The 24,461-nt window shown below is 48.9% G+C and overlaps 2 protein-coding genes across 3 annotated transcripts; one reads left to right on the top strand and one right to left on the bottom strand.

Annotated features, from left to right (window-relative positions):
* Positions 1-160: 160 nt before the first annotated feature.
* On the top strand, positions 161-9,172 carry TRMT13 (tRNA methyltransferase 13 homolog). 2 transcript variants are annotated; one of them, XM_036344525.1, is made up of 11 exons: positions 161-391; positions 2,748-2,794; positions 2,885-2,951; positions 4,075-4,137; positions 4,545-4,614; positions 4,770-4,876; positions 5,230-5,397; positions 5,581-5,653; positions 5,976-6,050; positions 6,768-7,197; positions 7,468-9,172. In XM_036344525.1, exons 1-11 carry the CDS (start codon positions 245-247, stop codon positions 7,661-7,663), a joined length of 1,443 nt encoding a protein of 480 aa, XP_036200418.1. In that variant the 5' UTR covers positions 161-244; the 3' UTR covers positions 7,664-9,172. The 2 variants fall into 2 exon arrangements, with proteins under 2 accessions (XP_036200418.1, XP_036200419.1); XM_036344526.1 differs by lacking the exon at positions 4,770-4,876 and having other exon boundaries at positions 5,345-5,397.
* Positions 5,709-21,387, bottom strand: LRRC39 (leucine rich repeat containing 39). Its single transcript, XM_036344533.1, has 10 exons — positions 21,237-21,387; positions 19,953-20,143; positions 15,720-15,825; positions 14,988-15,144; positions 13,670-13,806; positions 12,719-12,864; positions 11,634-11,786; positions 10,001-10,140; positions 9,809-9,883; positions 5,709-7,936 (listed from the first exon to the last, which is right to left on the bottom strand). The coding sequence occupies exons 2-10, from the start codon at positions 20,063-20,065 to the stop codon at positions 7,881-7,883; spliced, it is 1,083 nt and encodes a 360-aa protein (XP_036200426.1). The 5' UTR covers positions 20,066-20,143; positions 21,237-21,387; the 3' UTR covers positions 5,709-7,880.
* Between the last annotated feature and the right edge of the window lie 3,074 nt (positions 21,388-24,461).

The following is a 24,461-nucleotide window of genomic DNA, read 5'->3' as shown; positions in this document are numbered from 1 at the left end:
TTTGAGTTTGGCGCCCGACTTCCGCTGAGGGGGCGGAGCAGACAAATAGGCGGAAGCTGAAGGCGGGTTGGACCTCGCCGGCCACCGTCCCCTTCTTCCGGTCGGGTGGGGGCGGGGCTGGCAGAGCGGTAGTCCCGGCGTCACCAGCGTGGCGAGACCCGAGGCGGCCATCTTTGATAAGGGCAGAGGTTCCCGCGGGGAGCTGACAACTTTCCCTCCCTCCACTTGCTGCTTGCCCTGAACGATGGCGGCCTCTGCGCCGACTCCGCACGCGACGGGCTTCCCAGCCGAGGGTCGCTGCGGCTACTACGTGGCAAAGAAGAAGAGGTTCTGCAGGATGGTGGCGGCAGCCGGGAGGAGGTTCTGTGGCGAACACGCTGGTGCCGCGGAGGTCTGGTAGCTCCCCGCCCGAAAGTCGGAACCAAGTTTCCCGGCCCCGCCCCTCCCCTCTCGCACCGACTTGGGCTTCGGTCCCCCGGGTTTTCCAGCCTCTTCGGTTCATCCCCGCGGTTCTGGGCCCCCGGGGGGCGACGGGGAGAGGGACTCCCGCGCCCGCCGCGTCGCCGCCCCCCGGGGTCCCTCCACGACGCGCGGGGATCCGCACCCCGTTTGTTTTCGTCAGTGCGGCGGAGAGAAGCTCCTTAGAGTGTGACTTGGAAGCAGGTGTTTCTTTACTTTTCGGTGACAGTTGACACGCAGTGTCATCCTGTGTTGGTTGGGGGTGCGCAGCACCGTGTGGACGAAGGGACACCCCCCCCCCCCGTCCAGTCCTGAAATGAACAGCCCGTGCGGCCTCCCGGGCCCACCCCGAGGATGGGCCCCCCCAGCTCCTGGAGGGGCAGTTTTATTGTTTCACTTTTCGGTTGCACATAGCCTGTCAGTTCCGGTGCACAACAGCGATAGACAGTCCTGTAACTTAGGGTGCCCGCCCCCCGCCCCAGCCCCCAGCTGGTCCCGCGTGGTTATCGCCATTGCTGACCGCATTCCCTGCGGGCGCTTTACATCCCCACTGTGCTGTGGCTGCTCGCCTTTTAAAAATCTTTATTGTTGAAAGTGTTACAGATGCCCCCCCCCCATTGACCCCTTACCCATGGGTTATGCCTTATGCATACAAGTTCTGTGGTTAATCACTCTCCCCACCATCTGTACTTCCTAATGGGCGGGGGGATTTTAAAACATGTCAGAATCCACTCTCCCTTTAAAAATGAAACCAGCCCTGGCCGGCTTGGCTCAGTGGATAGAGCCTCGGTCTGCGGACTGAAGGGTCGCGGGTTTGATTCCCGTCAAGGGCACAGGCCTGGGTTGTGGGCTCGATCCCCAGTAGGGGGTGGGGGGCTGATCGGTGGTTCTCTCTCCCTCTCCCTTCCTCTCTGAAATCAATAAAAATATATTTTAAAAAAATGAAAATGAAAACAGGCAGCCATTGTGTTCACTAGTACAGTCCCCCCCATAACTGGACTGTGAGTTGGGGTGTAGATGATAGGAAAATAGGAATAGGAATGGGAACAGGGAAGGGGGTGCCGGTGGCAAAGGCCCTGCCGGTAGGCTCTGGGTTAAGGAGAAGAGGCAGGTGTCTGCTTCGGGCCTGGGGGCCGCCCAGTGCTGGGTGTGTGGTTTTTGTTAGTCAGTCCCGGGTTCACCCTTCCAGGCTCCATGCAGGACAGCTCGGCCCCTTCATCCGCCGCTGTCCGTGGTGGCCATCGCCCTGCTTCAGACGCTGAATGCCCTGGCACTGGCCTGGAGGGCAGCACACGGGAACCAGCTTACCCTGGTTTGGGGGTGGGGCGGCCTGGACTTAGGGTGAGAACTCAGGCGCACACCCACAGGTGTGTGGGCCGGCTTTGAGGGGACCGGCAGACGTCCCTCGATTGAAGAAGGAGATGCGTGGTTTTGTTCTCACTCTGAGACCTCGGACGTGAGCTTAGCCACACGGCTGGAAGGTGACAGCAGACTCAGAATCAGTCCTTACCAGCCGGTCCGTCGGTCGGTCGGTCGGTATTCCCCGAGAGCCAGCCCCGTGCTACGCAGGTTTTTAGAAACAATTAGCTCACTTCATCTTCCTCCCCGTTTGGAGGCAAAGTTAATGGTCATGTTTGGGTGGAGGCAGGAGGTCTACTAAGGTCACAGAGTTAGGAGCTGGAGCTGAGGACCAGACCTCCAAGTACTGCCCGTCCCCTACAGATCGCGTGGAGTTGCCATCACGATTAATTTCCCTTGAATTTTCCTAGTGCCTGTGGTTCACTCCACGTGACTTAGAAACAAACGGTGCGACTCTGCTCGCCTGTAGAATTTGGCCACCGAGCCAATGGTTAAATGCCATAGTTCATCGTGTCTAAGACCCTGTCTTTGAGCATCTCTGAAATCAGGATGTATCCCGAAATCAGTGACATCACAACTTAAATTGGCAGTATTTTTCTCGCTCAGTGGTGCCTGGACTGATAGTGGTGTCTTCGTCAGTGCTGTCAAAGGTGCAGGTTCGTATGCAGGCCGTCTTCATAACCTGTAGGACGCTGCGGGGCCTCGTCCAAAGCAGTATTTGCTCGTCTGTGCGCACACCAGCCGCACTGGACACTAGTTGCTGAACCCTGTGACCTGCTTGAGCCAATGTTTCATTCACGGCCACTTAAGGACTCTCTGCCTTGTTTCGGGAATGCATCAACTTAGGATTGCACTGAAGTCAAAGCTAGTACCTGTAAGCAGTGAATTTGGTATTTTATTCAAATAAATATATCCTTTTTCTTTACTAGGAAGAAAATGCTCGAAAAAGAATCCTGTGTCCTTTAGATCCGAAACAGTAAGTACGGGGTCAGATAAGGGGTTTTTCTGTGCCGGAAACAGTAATTGTCACAAGTCTTACTTTAAATAATTTTCTCTTCAAATGTAGCACAGTCTATGAAGATCAATTAGCAAAGCATTTGAGAAAATGTAACTCAAGAGAGAAGCCCAAACCTGTAAGTAGCTGATCGATAGAACTGAATGGTGACCGTGTGTTGTGTGATGTTTTACAGACTCAGTAGATTACAGATGTGAGCACTTAACTCTCGTCTCCGAGGCTTGAATGCGGTCACTGCGTTTGCATGTGTGAAGGCCAGCACTGTATCCGACAGAGTCCTCGTTCAGATAATAGAATTTTATGCAACCAGAGTGTAGTTCAGAGAATGATTTCACAATGTGTTTATTCAGAAATATTTCCTTAGTGCCTCCTAGGGTTATTCCAATTAAATTGATCCCAAGGGGCTTATTTGAAACTGGTAAGTAAGCTGTAAAGAACGGGTATCGTAATAAGGTCAACGGAAGGAGTGCACATGTGATAAGAACACACACTTACATAAAAATTAAAATTAAGTCCAAGAGACCAAGACAGGCTTCCCAGAGAGAATGATTATCTATTTTCATTAGTATTTTAGGTGGAAGAAATCAGACCTAAACTGTTGCGACATCGGTATCTTGCCTCTGGTGTTGGTCATGGTTCCTGTCTGATCAGCAGCCATGGGTATAGTTGATGCTTTGTTTTTGCTTTAATGCCGTGAACAGAACTGACACAGCCCTCCGTCTGCGCTGTAGTGAGGTTAAAACTCTTCATAGAAAATTACTGATGAATTTCTCTAGACGACAGATGTTCACAGAACCACTCGCTAGGATAGAAGATCCGTGAACACAGAGTTCCTTGTTCTGTTCTCTCCTGTGGTGAATCCTCAGCACCCAAAGCTAATGAAGGACCATAGTAGGTGCTCAGTGACTTTGTAATGAATGACCACAGTAGGTGCTCAGTGACTTTGTAATGAATGACCACAGTAGGTGCTCAGTGACTTTGTAATGAAGGGCCACAGTAGGTGCTCAGTAACTGTAATGAATGGCCACACTAGGTGCTCTGTAACTGTGTAATGAATGACCACACTAGGTGCTCAGTAACTGTAATGAAGGACGACAGTAGGTGCTCAGTAACTGTGTAATGAATGAATGGGTCGAAGGGAGGCACAGACAAGGGGAGAAGGGAAGGATCAGTTTTTCAGTTCAGTTTCTATGAGCTCTTCACATTAATAACAGCATTTTTATGGTTTTGTTTTGGTTAAGGACTTCTTTATTCAAGATATTAATGCAGGCCTAAAAGACGAAACAGAAATACCTGAACAGTTAGTAAGTACTTGACTTTTTACTTTTTTTTTTAATATATTTTATCGATTTTTTACAGAGAGGAAGGGAGAGGGATAGAGAGTTAGAAACATCGATGAGAGAGAAACATCGATCAGCTGCCTTCTGCACACCCCCAACTGGGGATGTGCTCGTAACCAAGGTACATGCCCTTGACCGGAATTGAACCTGGGACCTTTCAGATCGCAGACCGACGCTCTATCCACTGAGCCAAACCAGTTAGGGCGGGCGGACTTTTTACTTTTAAACAGTATTTATAAGTTGTCTCCACGTTGAATTAGCTGCGTTCCAATTTTTGTTTGGAATAAGTTAATTTTTTAAAACTTAGAATGCATTTTCTATAGAATTGATATTCTTAGTGATCAGCTCACCCCTCATTTTTTTGTATGTAGGTTCCAATTTCTTCTCTCCCTGAAGAACAGTTGGAAATTTTAATTAAGAAGTTGAAAAAAGCAAGTGAGGGTAAGTCTGCCTAAAGTTGCGAGTTCAAGATTTTGAAGAACAGTTAGGTGGTACGTGGACCGGCACCAGCGTGGTTTAAGGGTATCCCCACCATTGTCCAGAGCCTGTGGTTTCAGGTTTGGCTGCTTAAGCTCTGGTGCTTACATTTGGCACAGGTTTGAACTCGACACTTAAAGATCAAATTATGTCCCATCCTGCATTGCATGATGCCCTTAATGACCCTAACAATGGTGACTCTGCAACCAAACACCTGAAGCAGCAGGTATGTGTAGGCCACGCTGATCTTGAACATGGCCTCTGGTCTGTCAGAAGCTAACATTCTGTTCTTTCTAAACATAGCTACTAATGAGCTTTCACTCAGTGTGCCTTTCAGGGACAGAACCCTTCCATTCTAATAAGTATGTGTAAACGTCTACTAAAATGCTTGGCCTGACTGTGGGTCTGAGTACCGCGTGTTAAATATTTAAAAACAAAGCAAGAGAAAAAAATTTAAAGCCACACAGACATCTTCCTTGTGACCATGCCGCCTTCTGTAGACATTACCTTCTGCTATTTTTCCCACTTGAGCCAGATGTGTTTGCTCTCGTTTATAAAATAATCTCGTGAGGTTTGCAGGCTTCTATTTTAGGTAACATTGAGAAATTAAAGTTACTTGGTCCAAGAAGATGCTTTGTTGAGTTTGGAGCAGGAAAGGGGAAATTATCTCACTGGGTTGATATTGCCTTAAAAGATGCCGAAGAAGTTCACTTCATCCTCGTAGAGAAGGTGCCCACGAGGTTCAAGGTGAGCGACCACGGCCGCACGCTGCCCGGATGGGCTTGCACGTCCTCGTAGGCCAGAGGCATGTCTCTTAGTGAAAGGGGATTTTGCTCTGCATTTTGAAAACAAATAGAACTTGTTTATTTTAATAAAGCTTTTCCTTAAACATAGAAAAGCCATGGTTATAATAATGTTCTGTTTGTGCAGGTAGATGGCAAACACAGAAAGAAAAATTCAGTGTTTCAAAGACTTCAGATCGACATTCAACACCTGTGTTTGAGTGAGTTGCGTAACTTTCCGTTGTCTGCCATAAATCATAGACGTTTCCAGCTCGGGTTGCTTGGAAGTCCAGCCACGCATGACACGCGTCAGGCGCGAGGGCGAGGCCTGGTCAGGCAGCCGCCACACTGCTCGCTCACAGCCGCCTGTGTCCTCCTCCAGCCGCTGCGTCTTTGAGCCTCATTCCTAAACCACCAAGTGCGAACGTTTGTTTGAGTCTCTCTCAGCCCTAAAACTCAAAGACTCTACTTAGTTCTCTGTTTGATGAGGCACCGTAAGGCCTTATCCCACAAGGGGCTGACTTAGTTCTCCTTTTATTTCAGACAGGATTCCCGTGCTGAGCAGGGAGAGGCTGCCTGTGGTAGGAATCGGAAAGCACCTGTGTGGTGCGGCGACAGGTAAGCCCGCACACCCATCGCATCTCCACGCTCTCGAGGTCCTAGCGCACGGCCCCACCATTTCAGGGGTGTCTCTGTGTTCCCGTCACGTGGTCACAGCGTGGTGGTCTGCCCGGGAGCACTGCCCGTGGGAGACCAGACGGCCTCCTGCTCAGCTGCTCATGGCCCCGGGTGAGATCAGACACAGGGCCTCCTGCTCCCCTTCTTGAATGGCGTGCTTCTCGGTGGCTCTTCTGTCCTGGTTCTCCCTCTGCGTCTTCCCTCCATCTCTCCTTTCAGGACTGGCACCTCCGCCAGCCCACACGGACGCCTGGCCTCTTCATTTCTTTCTTCGGCTTTTCTTGAGGTGGAAACCTCCGTGGCTTGTAAGTGTAGGGAGATGAGTTTGCTCCGTGCGAGGCATTTCCTCCGCCAGGGCAGGAGACCTGAAGTCAGTCCCAGGATTTGGACTGAAAGATTTTGCAAACTAGACCTTAAGCTTCGGACAGTTTTACTGAGAAGTAGACTTTATGCAGAATAAATCATTCAAGAAAGTGAGACGATAATGAGAAAAGAACAAATACAAACAAAGCTGACCATTCAGAAGAGAATGATCACTGGTGGGAAGCTAAGCAGGTTGGCTGCTTTTGGTTTGGGGTTTTAGAAGCCAGAGTGCTCCCTCGAAGTGAAAGGACTCACGGGGAAGACGCTGCCGTGGGGCCGTGGTTGTGTTTGCAGATCTGGCATTGCGCTGTCTGGTTGAAACGTACGGAGCCAGGCGTGAGGAGGGGAATGAGGAGCCTTCAGCCAAACGCATAAAGAACAGTAAGGCAGACAAGGACCTGGACGCTGCGGCCGGGGACGGAGGTGAAGGACTCGTGGCGGAGGAGTGGAGCCCTGTGGCTGGCATTGTGGTCGCGCTGTGCTGTCACCACAGGTGCGAGTGGAGACACTATGTGGGCAAAGACTATTTCAGGGCCCGGGGCCTGGGAGCCCTGGAGTTCCACTATTTCCAGCGCATGAGTAGCTGGGCGACGTGTGGGAGGCGGACAGCTGCTCTGGAGGCCTCCAGTGTCCCCAGGACAAGAGAGGACGAGAGCAAGGACGGCGAGGAGCATGATGGCGGGGGACACAGAGGCCCTGAGGACCCCGCCGGGACTTTGCCCGGGTAAGTGACGGGGAACTGGACAGCTCTGGGGCGGGACTGTTCATCTCTGTTCTCAGACGAATGCTGCCAAAGTTCATTCATGAACATGTGTGTGGCCGTCAGCTCAAAGCCTCACGTCTGCATCGTGGTCATAAGTGAAGCGTGTCTGGGAAGCGTGGGACACAGCGCCCAGGGCTGGCAGCTCACCGGCGGCTTCCAGTACAGAGGAGCCAGAAAGAGCTTGTTGCAAACTGACAAACGCGAGCGTTGCTGTGTGTGTTCTTTGCGTAGGTTTCTCCCTGCGGAGGAGAAGGAGAGGCTGGGGCGCCTGTGTAAGCTGCTGATTGACCAGGGCCGCCTGGAGTACCTGCAGCGGCGGGGCTTCCGGGGCGCGCTGCAGCGCTACGCCGACCCGGGGGTGTCCCTGGAGAACGTGCTGCTCACGGCCTTACCCGCGCAGGCTCCACCCGCAGACGCGACTGCTTGACGGAGAAGAAACTGAACACCATCTGTCTTCCACCAAAAAACAAGGCCTTCTACATTGTATTTTTATATTCACAAAAATATCATTGATAGCAGGTGATGCGAACTTTAAAAAAACGTTGTGCCTCATTGAACTTGGGTACTAGCTTTGTTTTTTACTTGAGAAGAGTCCAGACCTGAGAGAATTCACCAAAGTCACTTCAGTAGGCGCCTGGGTCCCGTCAGCCGTCGGGGTCTGTAGAGGCGGGGGGCGTGGTCGCACGGTCGGCTGCGGTATCTGAAACACAACAGGTTATCATGGGACTAGCGCAGTCACTTTCTAGGTACATGAATTTTGGAATTCACTGTCCCTTGGTTTTATTTAGTCCTTTTTATTTCTCAAGTTCAAGGCGTAATAATCAATTGTCAGTTTCTAACGGGGCAGCTTGAGCACTGGTTTCTGTGTGGGTTTTTCTTTCCAAGCAGATCTGGAAAGAATAGTCAGTTTGTTTTTTTCCTTTGCAAACAGACCCAGAGCTATTCACAATCAACCAATAAATTCACCTTCAGATTTCCAGGGTCAGATCTGCGTGTATATATTCTCAGAATTTGTCCAAGCAAACTCCGAAACCCAAGCGATGTTTTCCAGGGGAAGAAAAAAATATTTCGTTCTATTGGGTATTATACAGTTAGAACTTCCAAAAAGACACTGATAAGCTCACTTCACAAATTAAGTCGAAATTTGCAAATAACTTCTGAAGTTAATTATCTCACATCTCTTAACAGGCTACTTTTACATGTATAAATACAGATATAAGTGTGTTCTCTCTTGTTTGGGAAAAGAATTTGGAGTGTAGTGAAAATTAGGTAGTGAAACCAGACACCTCACACTGAGGCCTCATTTACCTCGTAAAGAGTTTCTATGCACAGCAATATTAAACCAATCACATGGCGCAACTGGTATTTTCCACATCGCATCCTTGAGTGATTCTGCCTTTATTTGTAAACAAATGTGTTCATCATTGGTACGTTTGCCAAGACAAAGATTCAGAATTACTAGTTTTGGATTAATGATACTCTTAGAAAACTTTTTTATAGGTCTGTGGTTACATGAGTTGTAAATTAAACAGCCTATTTTTAATTCCTGACTTTTCTATTTTAGTTTAATCTCATGTTTTGTGAAACTGCGTGGGTTCAAATCCCAAGCCTACCACCTCTCAGCTGTCTGACCTTGGGCAAGCTACCTAATCTCTGTGCCTCAATTTCCTCCTAAAATGGGGGTGATGGCAATAATAAAGCCTATCTCGCAAGGTTGTTGTGAACATCAGATGAGATTATGAATGTAAAATGCTTAGAATGGTCAGAGCACAGAGTAAGTACTCAATGAATACTAACTGTTATAAATAGTGCTAGTTCATGAATCTCATTTTAATAAATAATAAGCAGACTTGGTTGTATTGACTGTTTAAGTTACAACCTTTTTCTCTTGTTATAAGTTGTATGCAAAATATTATTAAAGTAAGGTAGTTTGATTATATTTTAAGTTAGTTACTTATGTGCCCCCCATTCAAGGAAATATAAATCAAGATAATACATCCTATATAATAAGAGAGGAATATGCTAATTAGCCATTATGCCCTGAGGCACAACGACCAAGCGCATCACGATCAGATCATGATCAGCAGGAGGGTGGGCCAGCAAGGTACAAGCGGGGTGCGGAGAGCTACAGGAGGGGGCAGGGCAGCAAGCCATGAGGGGGGTGCAGGGGAGAGGGGGGAGCTACAGGAGGGCGGCAGTGAGCTACTGGCGTACAGATTCATGTGCAGGGCTACTAGTCATTCAATAATTAACCTGATACACTGGGTCAGACCATGCTCATTTACGTCACAACATCCGTTTTCTACCATTCAACAACTCATGCCTGGAAATAAGTGATTATGCTATAGGAGGCACAATCACTTAAGTTTCATAAAACATTTACACACACACGAGAATCACCAACAGTCTTCTGGTCCATTTACATTTCCGACACTGGTACCTAGTTCTCTATGGGAAGTAACGATTGCCCTTCAGCATGCCAGCCGTAGGTCAATCGCAGCTTTCCCCCACCCTGTTCATTTTCCTTAGCATCCTGACCGACATGTGGGACGTGCACCTAGCTGCTCCTCACCTGCAGAACCTGCAGGTTCAGCTGGTGGATGTTCCTCTCCCATCGATGTTTCTCTGCCTCTGCCTTCCTCTCGCTCTAGAATCAATAAAAACATGTTTTAAAAAGATAGAAGAAATCCACAAAGGAGTTCATGAACATAAACACTCCTCCACCAGAAGGAATACGGAACCTGTGGAAGCACCAGTCGCATACCTGCTTGTCTCCGGGACTCCTGGATGTAGGTGTGCATGAACTGGAGGCCGAATAATTCCTGCTCCTCCTCCTCCTCGGTGCTCTCAGGGGCGGGAAGGGTCACTTCCAGTCTCAGCGGGTTGTCTCTGAAGTTGACAAACCTAGCAGAGTGCCAGAAACCAGGGTTTACAGGTGCCGTGGGAGTGTGCACTTCCCTGGAGACAGAGCAGTGATGATAGTATAAACCAGCGGTTACCAGCCTTTCGGACCTCCTGGACCCCCACTGGCCCACGGACCACCGGTTGGCGACCGCTGTTCTAAACAACTCTAGCTGGTCCCAATGACAGCGTCTTGGTGAGATGTGACATAGCCCAAGAATCTTTAAGTTTCTTTCTTGAAGAAAAAAATACCAGCTGGAGACAACTTATTTCCAGAGCTCGGAAAAGTAACTGCTAGTCCTGCGGGTGTGACGGTTGGGCGTCCTTCAGTGCAGGAAAGGTCACTGGTTCGACACAGGTTCGACTGGTCAGGGCTCATGCCCAGAGTGAGGACTCCTCCCAGTAGAGGGCGTGCAGGAGGCAGCTGATGGATGTTTCTCTCATCAATCTTTCCCTCTTCTTTCCCTCTCCCTCTCTAAGATCAATAAAAACATTTTAAAATAAATAAAAGCAAGCAACTGTTGGCAGCATGGATTTAATGTGGAGCAGTGGGACCTCCCAGGGCATTCCGAATGCATCTCAAACACACAGAGGCTCCTCCACCTGACTGGGGTTATGTCCCGATAGGCCCACTGTAACTTGAAAGTCAGCCGAAAATGCATGTAATTCCCCGAAGCTACTGCACAGGATAGCTTCACCTGGCCGACCTGACACATGCTCACATCACTCCCATTCGCCTGCACTTGAGCCAGGCCATCTAACAGAAAGCCTGCTTTATCTGTACAATGAACGCAATAAACTTAAAATATGCGTATTTTATAGACTTGTTTGTGTCTTTTTATCATCGTAACTTCACCATCTGGTACAGACCTTGGTAGTCGCTGCACATGTGAATGAATGAATGAATGAATGGTTTTGTTACAGATGTGGGATTTGGCATGAATTCTCATGTCTTATGTTCACTGCCAAGAAGTTAAGTTTTGGGAGGAAGATACCAAAGGAGTTTTAATAGTAATGAACTTAGGCGATTTCATGAAAACGTCACCAACAGAGGGCATTCCTTGCCTGGCCATGTGCTCAGTGGTTGAGCATTGACCCAGGAACCAAGAGATCTCGGTTCAATTCCGGATCAGGGCACATGCCTGGGTTGTGGGCTTGATCCCCAGAATGGGGCGTGCAGGAGGCAGCCAATTGATGATGTTTCTCATGGATGTTACTCTCCCTCTCCCTCTTCCTTCCTCTCTCTTTAAAAGTCAATAAAAACATATTAAAAAAATATAGGGCATTCCTTGATGTTGATAAATCCCAGCACGGCTTTAGTTTTATGGACTCGGTATTATATGCATCCGATTTGTAAATTAGAGTTTCAAAGTTGGACACGTCTTTTAAATGGGTGTATTCATCTGAAGGAGAACTCAGATGTGCAGTGATTCCGCTGTGTGGCTTTGTTCCGCAGCCAGAAAGGAGCGTGCCAGTCTGGTGTGGAGAATCTGTACCTCAGGCTGGGCATCTCGCCCATGCACGCCGGGATGTCTTGCAGTTTGTTGTTGCAGAGAACGAGCGTGCCCAGGTTTTTCAAGCTGCTGATGGACTCAGGCAAGCAGGCGATTTCATTCCGCTGCAGCCACAACGTGTGCAGACTCTGCATCCTGAAGAATTAAAAGAGGTTTCTGCGATGAGTCGATCACACACAATATGGACACCCTGGTTCTTAGGAACTTAACAAAGAAATGTCACCTTCTGTAGCATCTCCACTAGCCAGCACACTGATCGAGTGAACTCACCTCACCTCACCTGCTTATAAGGGAACGGCATTGGGGAGTTCATTCCTATAGGGCAGCGTCATGGTGCAGGAGTGGAAATGAGATCAGTGTATTCTAGACTTCTTCACTGCTCTCATAGACTTTCTTAAAGAAGGCCTGCTGTAAATGGGATCGAATCCGAATCAGCGAAAATCAGAGATTACTAATGTGCTCAGCGGGCAAAGGAAGTGTGCATGTGGTTAACACCATAGACTCTGGGGGCAGGCGGCCTGGGTTCAAGTCCCGGGTCGCACACTGACTGTGGCCTTGAGCAGTCCAGCTTCCTCGTCCACTCCTTAAGTGCACAGAAGCGTGTGGCGCGCGCTAAGCAACATTGTCACCATGGCAGCATGTTCTCGTCACATTGCGGAAGCCAGGTAGCCACGTTTTGCTATTTTACTTTCTTTTCTTTTTTTGGAATAAGTGAAACTTTTCTATTAAATGGTAGCACAGTTAGAACTAGATGTATCTACTGTGCTTATGCCTGGGGTCCCCTTCATTTTCTTTATTTCTTATCCTAGGTTACTTCATCATGCCCGTTGGTAGCATTAGAAGTTGTTTGCTTGCCTGGTCGGTGTGGCTCAGTGGTTGAGCATGAACCGATGAACCAGGAGGCCACTGATCAATGCCCGGTCAGGGCACATGCCCGGGTTGCGGGCTCGATCCCCAGTGGGGGGCGTGCAGGAGGCAGCCGATCCGCGACTCTCTCTCCTCACTGATGTCTCTCTCTCCGTCCTTCCTCCCTGAACTCAGTGTGGAACAGAAGCTGCTTGCCTTACCTCTCTATGGCATCGGGGAGCTGCTCGAGTTGGTTGCTCCCCAGGTCCAGCCACTCGAGGGCGGGCATGCTGAGCACGGCGGCGGGGATGGCGGTGAAGCTGTTCATGCTCAGGTCCAGGTGGGTGAGCTTCGTCAGGCGGCCGAGCTGAGGAGACAAGCGAGGGTCCCACAGTGAGGGCCGGAGCTGGACACGCCCCTGGCGAGGGAGCTCCGTTACAGCGAGGAGAGCTCCCGTAGGCGTGGGCGCGATGTCCTCAGCGTGGAAATCAAATAAACCGAAGTGACCTCCAGCATGGAGCCCTCTCCCACGGAAGCTCATCTACTCCCAGGAAAGTCTGTCCCGAAGAGACCCAGTCCCAGGCCTCGCAGACCTGCCGGAGGGACGGCTGTTCCTTCTCACAGTAAACATGAGCGGAGATTGGCGTGGAAAAGCTCAAATTCAAAATAATCTTTAATGGGACCCTCTCCTTTATCTCTCTCTCCCTCTCCCTTCCTCTCTGAAATCAATAAAAAGATATATTTTTAAAAACAACCTGGGCACTCTATTACAACCAACTAGTTACCAAAGAGTTTTTTCTGTCAACACATCGTGCTTCATGATGATGGTTCATTCCTTCGATACGCATTTATTATCAACTACATCCTAGGCTGTGCCTTCGCCTCCAGGAATGGAAATCAGTAAGACTCACTCTGGCCTTCAGGTGGATCACAGCCTGGTCAATGGAGGATGTGAGCACTGTGACAGTAACAGAGTATCTTATGCTAAGCAGAGGTTTTTCTTGTTTAAACAATGCCTCTTACTTACAGTAACAGGAAACGGCTTTCACTACACATTCCCTGGAAGGAAATGGGTACCATTTCTTTACTGGTGCTGCTTGGAATGACCCCACCACTGAGAGAGGCAAGCCACTAGCAGATGGGCACCGGCGTCGCCGGCACGCTCCCCTGACCTCCGGAGGAAGCTCGCAGATGTCTCTGTTGACAGCCAGTTCCAGTTTCTCCAAGCTGGCACAGTTACTCAGCTCCGGGGGGACCGTCTTGATCTTGTTGTAACTAAGAGTCAGCTCCTGAAGTCTAGTAAGCAGCCCTATGAAAAAGTGCACAATGAGACCAGGTGGGTGGACAATGTTTCATTGGGAAGTATTACACGTTAAGAACTTGCCAGGCCCGGCCGGTGTGGCTCAGTGTTGAGCGTCGACCTATGAACCATGAGGTCACGGTTCGATTCCCGGTCAGGGCACATGCCCAGGTTGCAGGCTTGATCTCCAGTGGGGGGCGGGCAGGAGGCAGCCGATCCATGATTCTCTCTCATCATTAATGTTTCTATCTCTCTCCCTCTTCCTTCCTCTCTGAAATCAACAAAAATATACCTTTAAAAAAAGAACTTGCCAGTTTTATGTTGATATATTCACAGTTGACAAGTTGTTAACTCTTCCCAGATAAGGGGCTGGTGTACCAGTGCTTCAGGCAAAAACACATTTTTTTCATCCCGTTTTATCTATACTATATCCTGACCAATTTTCTCTTTGGGGATTTCCTTTCTCCTTTAAGTGATCTTGCTTTCTTTTTTTTAATGTATTTTTATTGATTTCAGAGAGGAAGAGAGAGAGAGAGAGAGAGAGAGAGAGAGAGAGAAACATCATTGATGAGAGAGAATCATGGATAGGCTGCCTCCTGCACGCCCCCCTAGTGGGGATCAAGCCTGCAACCCAGGCATGTGCCCTTGACCAGAATCAAACCCGGACCCTTTAGTCCGAAAGCCAACACTCTATCCACTGAGCCAAACCGGCCAGAGCTAAGTGATCTTTCTAATTTCCTTTCTTGCCTCCACACTGTCTCTTTCAAGGAGGAATTACTGAACCAGGAATATTGGTTTTAGAATCTATACATTTCTGAAAAGACTTTTCTGCATGGATCTCTCCTCCTGAATCACCTCAGTAAACCCAGAAGCATGGATCCCCCCAGAACGTCGATGTAGATCAGAATGTTTAAAATTTTCTCAAGGGCTATGGGACGATGAGATCTTTATGCCACGTATTAAACAAAAACCAGGTGTGTTTTTTTTTAATGTATGATTTTTTATTTTAGAGGGAGAGAAACGTCGATTTGTTGGCCCACTTATCTAAGCATTCATTCAGGGATCAAACCCGCAACCTTGGCGTATCGGGGTGATGCTCTAACCAACTGAGCTACCCAGCCGGGGCCTCAAACAAAAATCTAATGAAAAGCACACCTGCGTGCGGGTGGGTAAGACAGCACGTTCCTTACCTATCCCTCGGGGTATCTCTGAAATCGTGTTTCGAGATAAATCTAACACAATGAGGTTCTGGAATCTTCCGATGAACTCAGGGATTTTCAACAAACCAGTTCTGTGCAGCTGCCACTCCTGTAGCTGATTCAGTTTCAGGAGAGAAGAAGGAAGGGTCTGAGTCGAGAGAAAGGAAAGACAGGATGTTACTCCATCATCACTCCGTGTCCTGCCGCACGGAAGTGGGGTTGTAGAGGTAGTGTTGCATCTGTGAACAAACCTTAGAAAGTGGGTGATCTTTCCAGTGCTTTATGTTACTCACTTTTTGGGGGGCTGTGTGTGTGCCTGTGTGTGTATATGAGAGTTAGTGGACCTGATAAAACAATAATATCCATTCCCATTTTGTGCAGTTTTAACTGAGTTATTTGCTTCAGAAACGCTATGTGATTTTCAGTAGGCAGATGGTCATCCTTTATTTTAAAAAAATGAGAAATTAATTCTGAAAAGGATTAGAAGAAGAAATACTACAAATGATTTAAGTTTACGCAGAGGAGAAGCAAATTGAGTTTTTGCAGACACACACACACAAAAACCGTGACATTATATTTCTTCTCAGCTGTTCATTCCTTTGGGTATGTTATTAAAATTAGAATTTCTTAACTAATTCCAGTCTTAATGACCCAGTCTCAGAATCATCCTCCTGCGAAAAGCAGAATGTGGACAAACCACCGAGAATTACCTGCCACGCTTACCTTCCACTCCTCCTGCTCTATCTTCAAAATAACTCTGCCGCTTTCCCTGGTGACCTTCTCCTTCAGCCTCGTCAAGGTGACCCGCTCCTCCCAGATCCGCACAAGCCTGGCAGACAGGAAGCCCCTTAGCTCACAGGCCGGGACAGAGGCCACACTCACCTTCCTATTCAACCGGTCAGAGCAGACATCACACTGGATGTTAGCCAGAGCATTCACTCTTCTATCGAGAAGGGCCCTTCAACAACTGATCAGCAGTGTCTGGAGAGCGAACAAGAACTTATTTTGTAAGGATGTTAAATATGATCAGTATCACAAATGCTTTGTTTTTTTGTTTTTGTTTTTGTTTTTAAATATATTTTATTAATTTTTCACAGAGAAGAAGAGAGAGGGATGGAGAGTTAGAAACATCGATGAGAGAGAAACATCGATGAGCTGCCTCTTGCACATCTCCTACTGGGGATGTGCCCGCAACCCAGGTACATGCCCTTGGCCGAAATCGAACCTGGGACCTTTCAGTCCGCAGGCCGACGCTCTATCCACTGAGCCAAACCAGTCAGGGCACAAATGCTTTGTTTTTACGTCTTTGAAAAGTATCGTAACTCCCCATGAATTTGTTCTAGCGGCTTTATGGAGACATAGCTTAGTGCCATAAGCCGAACCCTTTTACAGTGCAACTCAGCGGTTTGGGTATATGCACAGAGCTGTGCAACCATCTAATCCAAAACACTGAAGCAGTCATCAGAGAATGGAGGTTTAAAACATTTGAATATTTCTTGGCCAAAATCTCTTGACATCTGGGAGGTAAGATATAGTCTTAACAGTTTTGCCTATTAACTGATCTTCAGCAAGGGTTTTATTTTAATGCACAGAAACCCAAATATCTCTAAAAGTGTAATATTTGCTGTTTGTGTTTGTAAAATATTTCTGTAGAGTCTGTATATTTTCATCTGCGACTTGCCTAAGATTTAACTAATCAGCTAACAAGGGAATGTCGGTGTGTGTGGCCTTCTAGACTGAACAGCTGAGCTCCTGATTGACAATGAAATTGTTTTAAGATTAAAATTAAGAGAAAATTTACATTTTGCAAATTCCAAGTAAAGATTCTAGCTAGAACTAAAAGCTAATTTTGGTCTAGGTGTGAAAAAAGATAGGCATTTTCCCTAAATTTATCAAATGGTATCTGATTTTCTTTTCCCCTAAAGATGGTCAGAAACCTCTAATATGGCTTATAGTAATTATAGCTGTTAGCATAAGTGTTGTCTGTAACCCCAGGGCAGAATCTGGGGGTGGCTTGTCCTTAGCGCGCCCTGGTGCTCAGGCCAGGTGACGGACAGGTTGGTGCATGCATGAATGAATGTCCCCAGGGGCTGACCTAAGTAAGGCCAGAGCGGAGTCTAGATGTAACCTTAGTGATGGAGGAGGGGTGCATAACAACTTTTAGAATTTACATTTTACTAACATTTACTCCCTCCCCATCACAATCTAGTCATGAAGCCGAAAAAGAAGACACGGTAGGGGAAAATACTAGTAATTCACACTCCTTACTCTTGCACAGAGAGAACTCAGAGCTGCTGCAATAAATGATTCTTGACGAGACCCAGGTCATAGGTGAAATTCAAGAGTTTAGAACAGGGGTGGGCAAACTTATTGACTCGAGGGCCACAATGGGTTCTTAAACCGGACCGGAGGGCCGGAACAAAAGCATGGATGGAGTGTTTGTGTGAACTAATATAAATTCAAAGTAAACATCATTACATAAAAGGGTACGGTCTTTTTTTTTTTTTTTTTTTTTTTTAGTTTTATTTATTTCAAACGGGCCGGATCCGGCCCACGGGCCGTAGTTTGCCCACGGCTGGTTTAGAACCACGCCATGATGCCTGGCCACTGTTTTAAAAACGAGTAGGATTTATTACGAGTGCGGTAAAGTCAACTTGATCAGAAGTGTGTACCCTAAACAAGGGGTTTCACAGAGGAGCTCCCTAGACAGAGCCAACCTAGGGCAGTGGGAGACCTGGGGTCGAGGTAATGCACAGGGCGTCGGACTGCGTGAGTGTGAATACCGCTTCCACACTTGTTAGCAACGTGATCTTTGACAAGTGACTGATGCCTGTCCCTTGGGTTTCCCATCTTGAAAATGGAGAAAATAATAGGACCCATGGGTGACAGCGACTGCTTATCGTCCCCAGTATCTGTTACCCCTCTTCTTCCTCAGTAACAGATCCTCTAAATGTAAGTGGGCACAAGATGTCATTGGGCCATCCCCCCCCTTGCAGCCAGATACGCGTCATGGGAAGCCTTGGCCCATGGGGTGCTGGCAGGAGCAGGGAGTGTATTTGCCCGCTGGCCGGAGTCCAATCCCCTGGCTGCAGTTGGTGTTTCTATTTGGGGCCTTGGGGTGACTGCAAGAATGAAAGCCACGCACAGTTGAGCAACAAGGTAGACGCCGGAGATGTGACTCAGTGGCTGCTCTTCCAGCCCTGGGTCCCTTCACCCGGAAAAGTGGACATTCTGGTTTAAGGCACTAGGATGCTGGTTTTCCTCCTCAGAGGAGGCTGTGTTTCAGCATGTTGAGAGGATCACGTGAGGTGGTGCAAAAACGTGGTGGTGCTCACAGCGTGCCTAGTAAGCAGTGGGTGCACAGCGAGGGCTGCCACCCTCATCACTGCCAGCAGCATCATTATCTCTCCTGGCTTTGGTTGGGAGAATGGCTCCTCCCCATGCTTTTAGGGACAGTTATCAGACACCTGTAGTTGCTTATCAATAATCTTTTCCTCCTCTTCTTTGCTGGGAGAATACCTGTTATTTTCAACCGTCTACACTTCCCCCAAGTAACCCAGGTATACCAGTAAGCCTTAATTTGTCTGAATCAATCATACAGTCTCATTTCAGAGAAGGTAACTGGATGAGGGGTGTACACATGACCCAATCCTGGCCAACAAAGAAATAGAAATACTTTCCATTCTTCCCTTCTCTTCTCTGGTGCCCAGCTATGAGGCCTGGGAGTGTAGTCATCCTGTGACATTTCGGGGAGCTCAGCGGAGATGGGCAGTGGAAGGTGACAAGAGAAGCTGACTCTACAAGGCTGTTGGCGTTTTGCAAGTGCCTCACCTCAGGACTTTCTTCCCGCTTATGCCGTTTTCGGTTGCATTTTCTGTTATTTGCTAACTAACACAAGCCCGTGCAGTGCTTAGAAAGAGGACTGGAGAGTGGAGCTATGGGGAATCAGTGAGGAAAGGGCTCTCCTTGCAAGAATAGCAGCGCACTGGAGACATGCAGTGGGGAAAGCAGGCAGATACCGAGAAGGCAGATGAGAACCAAATGACTTAACTATAGCCAAATCTAGGAGTCAGGGGATTCTTGGAGGCCCTGGCTGGAGCTCACTGCTATTGAAACAGGTGAGAGTCGACAGAGCCTTCTGCCAGATGTTGTTTTATTTTTTAAAATATATTTTCATTGATTTCAGAGAGGAAGGGAGAGGGAGAGAAAGAGAGAAACAGCTCTCATCGTGATGAGAGGGTCATTGACCGGCTGCCTCCTGCACGCCCCGCCCCCCGGGAATCCAGCCCTCAACCTAAGCCAGTGATGGCGAACCTTTTGAGCTCGGCGTGTCAGCATTTTGAAAAACCCTAACTTAACTCTGGTGCTGTGTCACATATAGAAATTTTTTGATCTTTGCAAGCATAATAAAACAAAGACTTATATTTTTGATATTTATTTTATAGATTTAAATGCCATTTAACAAAGAAAAATCAACCAAAAAAATGAGTTCGCGTGTCACCTCTGACACACGTATCATAGGTTCGCCATCACTGACCTAAGCATATGCCCTGACCGGGAATCAAACCATGATCTTCTGGTTCATAGATCAACACCCAACCACTGAGCCCCGCTGGCCAGGCCGGATGTTGCTTTAGACCCTAGGGGATATGGTGTTGAGCAAACAATCACTGACAAGTAGACTAAATGGTACTCATCAAACTTTGGTGAATGTTGAGCAGAGTCCTCTGGGGACCCAGGGGAACTAGCGTTCTCACAGAGAGACCTTGTGTTTTCCGAGCCCCCGTCACACGGCCACTCTTGATTGAGTTGGGTGTCTGCTTTGGGTATGTGTTGAGGTTTCAATAAATAAACATCTCTATCAAATTCAATACTAAGGCCTGTAACAAATGCTCTTTCCTATAAGGATGCCATGAATTTCCGCTCATTCAAAAGAATAAAGGAAGTATAGCCTACTTCTGTTTAAACTCCTTCTCTCGCTTCAGGTCTTCCGTGAGTATCTGTATCCTCTTCTCCCACACTTCCTTCACGGCGTTGACAGCCCCGGCGCAAACCCCGTTCCCTGACATGGTTTCTCCACATTGTCACAGAGTCCCCAGCTTCCTTAGGTTTAAATGGCGGGATCACAGGTGCGTCTCAGAAAGGACCTGATTGTACCAGAGGAGGAAAGAAATGCATTTCAGAATGCTCACTGAGTACATCATGATCAAATAGCATATATATATATATATATATATATATATATATATATATATATATATATATATAAATATATTTTTTATTGATCTCAGAGAGGAAGGGAGAGGGAGAGAGAGAGATAGAAACATCAATGATGAGAGAGAATCACTGATAGGCTACCTCCTGTACGCCCCCTACCGGGGATGGAGCCTGCAACCCAGGCATGTGCCCTTGACTGGAATCAAACCCGGGACCCTTCACTTTGCCGGCCGACTCTCTATCCACTGAGCCAAACCAGCTAGGGCTGCTTTTCATTATTAATTGCCTCTACATTATTGATTTCTTTAAAGAAGAAGTGTGCAGTATGTGTGGTAAGAGAGACCAAGACAGACAAATAATTGATAACTAATTGCCAATATGCAGAAAACCCTAAGGAGAGGGTCTCTGTTTCTAAGCAACGCCCGCAGAACCCACACAGGGGAGCTTGTGGGATCTTGTGCCATTTAGAAACCTTGGGATACAAGTGCTTAGAATCCCACCACCCGGCTCTATCACAGTCAACCTGCAATTTGTCTCAGAGGTGAGCCAGTCTGAAGTATTTGCCTATCAGACAACAAAGTATTTATTAAAATCCCAAGTATCTACATGTAAATGTACGTTTTACTAGACTTGCATGGGCTCACTCATTTCCTCATCTGCCGTCAATGTGGGGCACCTTCAGTTGTCCGGTAACAGCGCGGCCACGTTCCCTAGGACTGCGGTCTCCTCCTAGCTTATCCCCTGACAGGCCAGCGCGGTGCCTGGCCGGACCGCAGTGCCGAGACCAGGAACCTCAGCTTCCCACAGTCAAAAGGAGAGAAATACAACCTCAAAGCAAACGCTCCTGAACCCTCCGGAGAAGGACAATCACACGAGTGACCAGGAACCCCCAGAGTCATTTAGATCCAGTTCCAAGTTCAGGTGTACATTCTGGCCAACACAGGCACAGTAAAGGCACCATCAGCAGCAGCAACCTATTTATATGTGAAGGAGGAGAAAAAACATTTTTTTAAAAAGACTTACCATCATCGGTGGTGACAGAAGCTGACATGCCCCACGCTAGCGGTGACCAGCTGAGGGTATGGCAAGGGGACCCGTCTCCAGCGTGGCTCTGAGTGAGTGAGCCCTGAGTCAGGCTGTCACCGAGTGAGAGGCAATGTCAGCCTAGTTCTAAATTTAGTTCACGGGCAAAGCTGAGAATAGCAGGGACCACGTGGAGCTTCTGAAGCATCAGCAGGTGACGATGTGAGTGCGTTCCCAGTGCAGCAGGACGCCGAGCCGCGGGCATCACAGAGCAGCAGGCCTGCCTCCTCCTGCGCTCCGAGAAGAGTGCCCGCTGAGAGTCCTTCCGCTTTCTGTGACTTCCACATTGTCAGTATTTAATGTAATTTCAAATATATGTATTTTATTGATTTCAGAGAGGGCGGGAGAGGGAGAGAGAGACACATCAGTTGAGAGAGAATTATCAATCAGCTGCCTCCTGCACGCCCCCAACTGGGGATTGAGCCTGCAACCCGGGCATGTGTCCTTGACTGGAGTCAAACCCGGGACCCTTCAATCTGCAGGCCGACGCTCTATCCACTGAGCCAAACCGGCTGGGGCTAATATAATTAATATATATATGTATGTTTATTGATTTCAGAGAGGAAGGGAGAGGGAGAGAGAGATAGAAACATCAATGATGAGAAAGAATCATGGACCAGCTGCCTCCAGCACACCCCTGACTGGGGATGGAGTTCACAACCCGGGCATGTGCCCCGACCGGGAATGGAACCGTGACCTCCTGGTTCATAGGTCGACGCTCAGCCCTGAGCCGCGCCAGCCGAGTGATAACGCTGTTCTCCGGAATCTATCTGCGCAGTCTCTGCTGCAAAACCTTTCCTCATTTTCCTTTGCCTCTGACCTCCCTCCAACCTCTTATCTAGTCACCACCTTTGGACCCACCTCAGCCACCCTCAGCCTCCGAGACCAGCCAACCCCGTTTTCTGACCTTAACTCCTTATTGCCCAGCAGCCGTGAACTCCAAAATTTATCAGAGTTATTCCCCGAGGAGGTGGAGGCCCCGTCAGCTGCCTGCCACCCACCTCTGCGGCCTCCACACCCACCTCCCTCTGGGCTTCCGTGTCCACCGCCAGGATATGGCTTTGGGGGGCGCGGGCTGTTTCTTCCGAGAGTCGAGAGTCGAGGAGAGGCCTAGGGCGCCCAGCGTCCCTTAAAGATGCAAAACCAGCGTGGCGGCTGCTTCCCTTCCCGGGCGTGCCACAGCCTCCCCAGGTGAGTGGGTGACACTAGGACGCCTGGAAGGACGCCTGGAAGCCGCGGGGCCTTGGAGAGGAGCCTGACCAGGCCCCCGTGGACCCTCAGGCTGTTCCTCCCTGCAGAACCACTTCCGGGGCGGAGGTGACCCTCATCAGGAAGGTGGGCAGCACCTGGCTCACCTCCCAGGCGGCCCCAGGCTGGCCTTGGCGAGCGGCTCTTCCTCTCTTCCACCGGCCGGCGTGACTCAGTGGTTGAGCGTTGACCTAGGAACCAGGAGGTCACGGTTCTATTCTAGTCAAGGGCACAGGCCCGGGTTGTGGGCTCCATCCCCAGTGTGGGGCGTGTAGGAGGCAGCCAATCAGTGATTCTCTCTCATCATTGATGTTTCTATCTCTCTCCCTCTCCCTTCCTCTCTGAAATCAATAACAACAATTTTATATATATTTGTATCTATCTATCTATCTACTCAGTATAATATTTTTTAAAAAATGGGAATGCCTTGCATTTACATATCCATGTTTCTAATATTCACCAGCTTATGCGGGGAACGAGTGCCGTAAGTGACAGTGGCGGTTTGAAAAAATCAGGCCCCTCTGTGACAGTTTGTCCTGCGCCGTCTGAGCAGCACTGGAGCCGAGCGGCCCTTCTAGTCCTGCGCCAGGGCCACGGGCCACGGGCCACGGGCCACGGCCGGGCCACGTGCCATCGGACGCCCCTGTCCGCAGCCTTGGGAGTGTGGTGCCCGGCCCGGGCCTGCTCCCGGTCCCCCTGGAACAGCTAATGTCCCCAATCGCCTGACTTACATGCGTCCCTGCAGGTGGACTTAACTGGGTCGCACCTGCCATCCGCGTCACTGGCCTCTGCTCCCGCGGTTGGCACTCTGGCTGCATTTTTCCAGGAAATTAAATCGCTAGGTTTTTCCAGGTGGTTGCACTCTTGTGACTCCTGTACGGACTTTACAGCCTTGATTTTTTTTTTAAATGTTCTTTTTAAATCACATTTTCCGAACTACTCTCCCGCTTAGGACTTCCCTCTCCGTGTTTTAGAACCGTTTCTCTGTAAGTGGAGCATATTCAGGACCTTCTTGCAGGAAACTCCGTGTGACGCAGAGGTGAAGGGTGCTGCCTCCTCCGCAGGCTGAGACGAGGGTGACCCTTCTTGGACTGTCCCGACTCTCCCCAGATCTAACTAAATCCTGCCCCGTTTGCATGGCTCTGCTGGCTGTCAGGCCGCCCACAGCCGCCCACGCCCTGCCTGCTGACACGCCTCGTGGTGCCGAGGAGCAGCCGAGGGAGGGAGGGAGGGAGGCCTTTTGAACAGCTGCAGCTGTGCTCGTCACGGGTCTGATGTGTCTGTGGCTCTGGTCTGGGCCGTCTCCAGTGTCCCCTGCTCAGCGAGGGCGAGTGGCCTGCCTTCTGCCCTGGGGCCACCAGCATGTGTGTTGGTGTGTGGCCAGGCCCTGTGCTCGGTCCTGGGGCTGCCTCGCCTCGGGATCGATCCATCTCCGTTGCATTCAGAGCTGGCAGACCTCCAGGCGTGTGTTCCCTTAGATCGGCGGTTCTCAACCTGTGGGTCGCCAGCCTGTGGGTCGTGACCCCTTTGGGGGTCGAACGACCCTTTCACAGGGGTCGCCTAAGACCACCGGAAAACACATATATAATTACATATTGTTTTTGTGATTAATCACTATGCTTCAATTATGTTCAATTTGTAACGATGAAAATACATCCTGCATATCAGATATTTACATTATGATTCATAACAGTAGCAAAATTAGTTATGAAGTAGCCACGAAAATAATTTTATGGTTGGGGGTCACCACAACACGAGGAACTATATTGAAGGGTCGCGGCGTTAGAAGGGTGAGAACCACTGCTTTAGATGGTGGTGTGTCCAATACCGTAAATAAGCCCTCTGGTCACTTCGATGGCGAAGGAGAACATGAGCCATGTCAGGTTCGGCACCAATTATTCAGAGTTGGCTGCCCCC

The sequence above is a fragment of the Myotis myotis genome, unplaced genomic scaffold (assembly GCF_014108235.1).
Source record: "Myotis myotis isolate mMyoMyo1 unplaced genomic scaffold, mMyoMyo1.p scaffold_m19_p_18, whole genome shotgun sequence".
In the NCBI taxonomy this organism is placed as follows: domain Eukaryota; kingdom Metazoa; phylum Chordata; class Mammalia; order Chiroptera; family Vespertilionidae; genus Myotis; species Myotis myotis.
Note: the sequence above shows the minus strand (reverse complement) of the source record. Positions and strands in the feature narration are given on the sequence as shown.

Bases quoted from the DNA above. Each gene is read 5' to 3' on its own strand.
- TRMT13 (XM_036344525.1), top strand. From the start codon at position 245: ATGGCGGCCTCTGCGCCGACTCCGCACGCGACGGGCTTCCCAGCCGAG. The intron at 5,398-5,580 runs GTGAGCGACCAC...CTGTTTGTGCAG, and splicing joins AGGTGCCCACGAGGTTCAAG to GTAGATGGCAAACACAGAAA. The intron at 5,654-5,975 runs GTGAGTTGCGTA...CTTTTATTTCAG, and splicing joins CATTCAACACCTGTGTTTGA to ACAGGATTCCCGTGCTGAGC.
- LRRC39 (XM_036344533.1), bottom strand. From the start codon at position 20,065: ATGTCAGGGAACGGGGTTTGCGCCGGGGCTGTCAACGCCGTGAAGGAA. The intron at 15,826-19,952 runs GTAGGCTATACT...CCTGTCTGCCAG, and splicing joins GAGAAGGAGTTTAAACAGAA to GCTTGTGCGGATCTGGGAGG. The intron at 7,937-9,808 runs GTGAGGAGCAGC...GTTGTGTTTCAG, and splicing joins TGAACCTGCAGGTTCTGCAG to ATACCGCAGCCGACCGTGCG.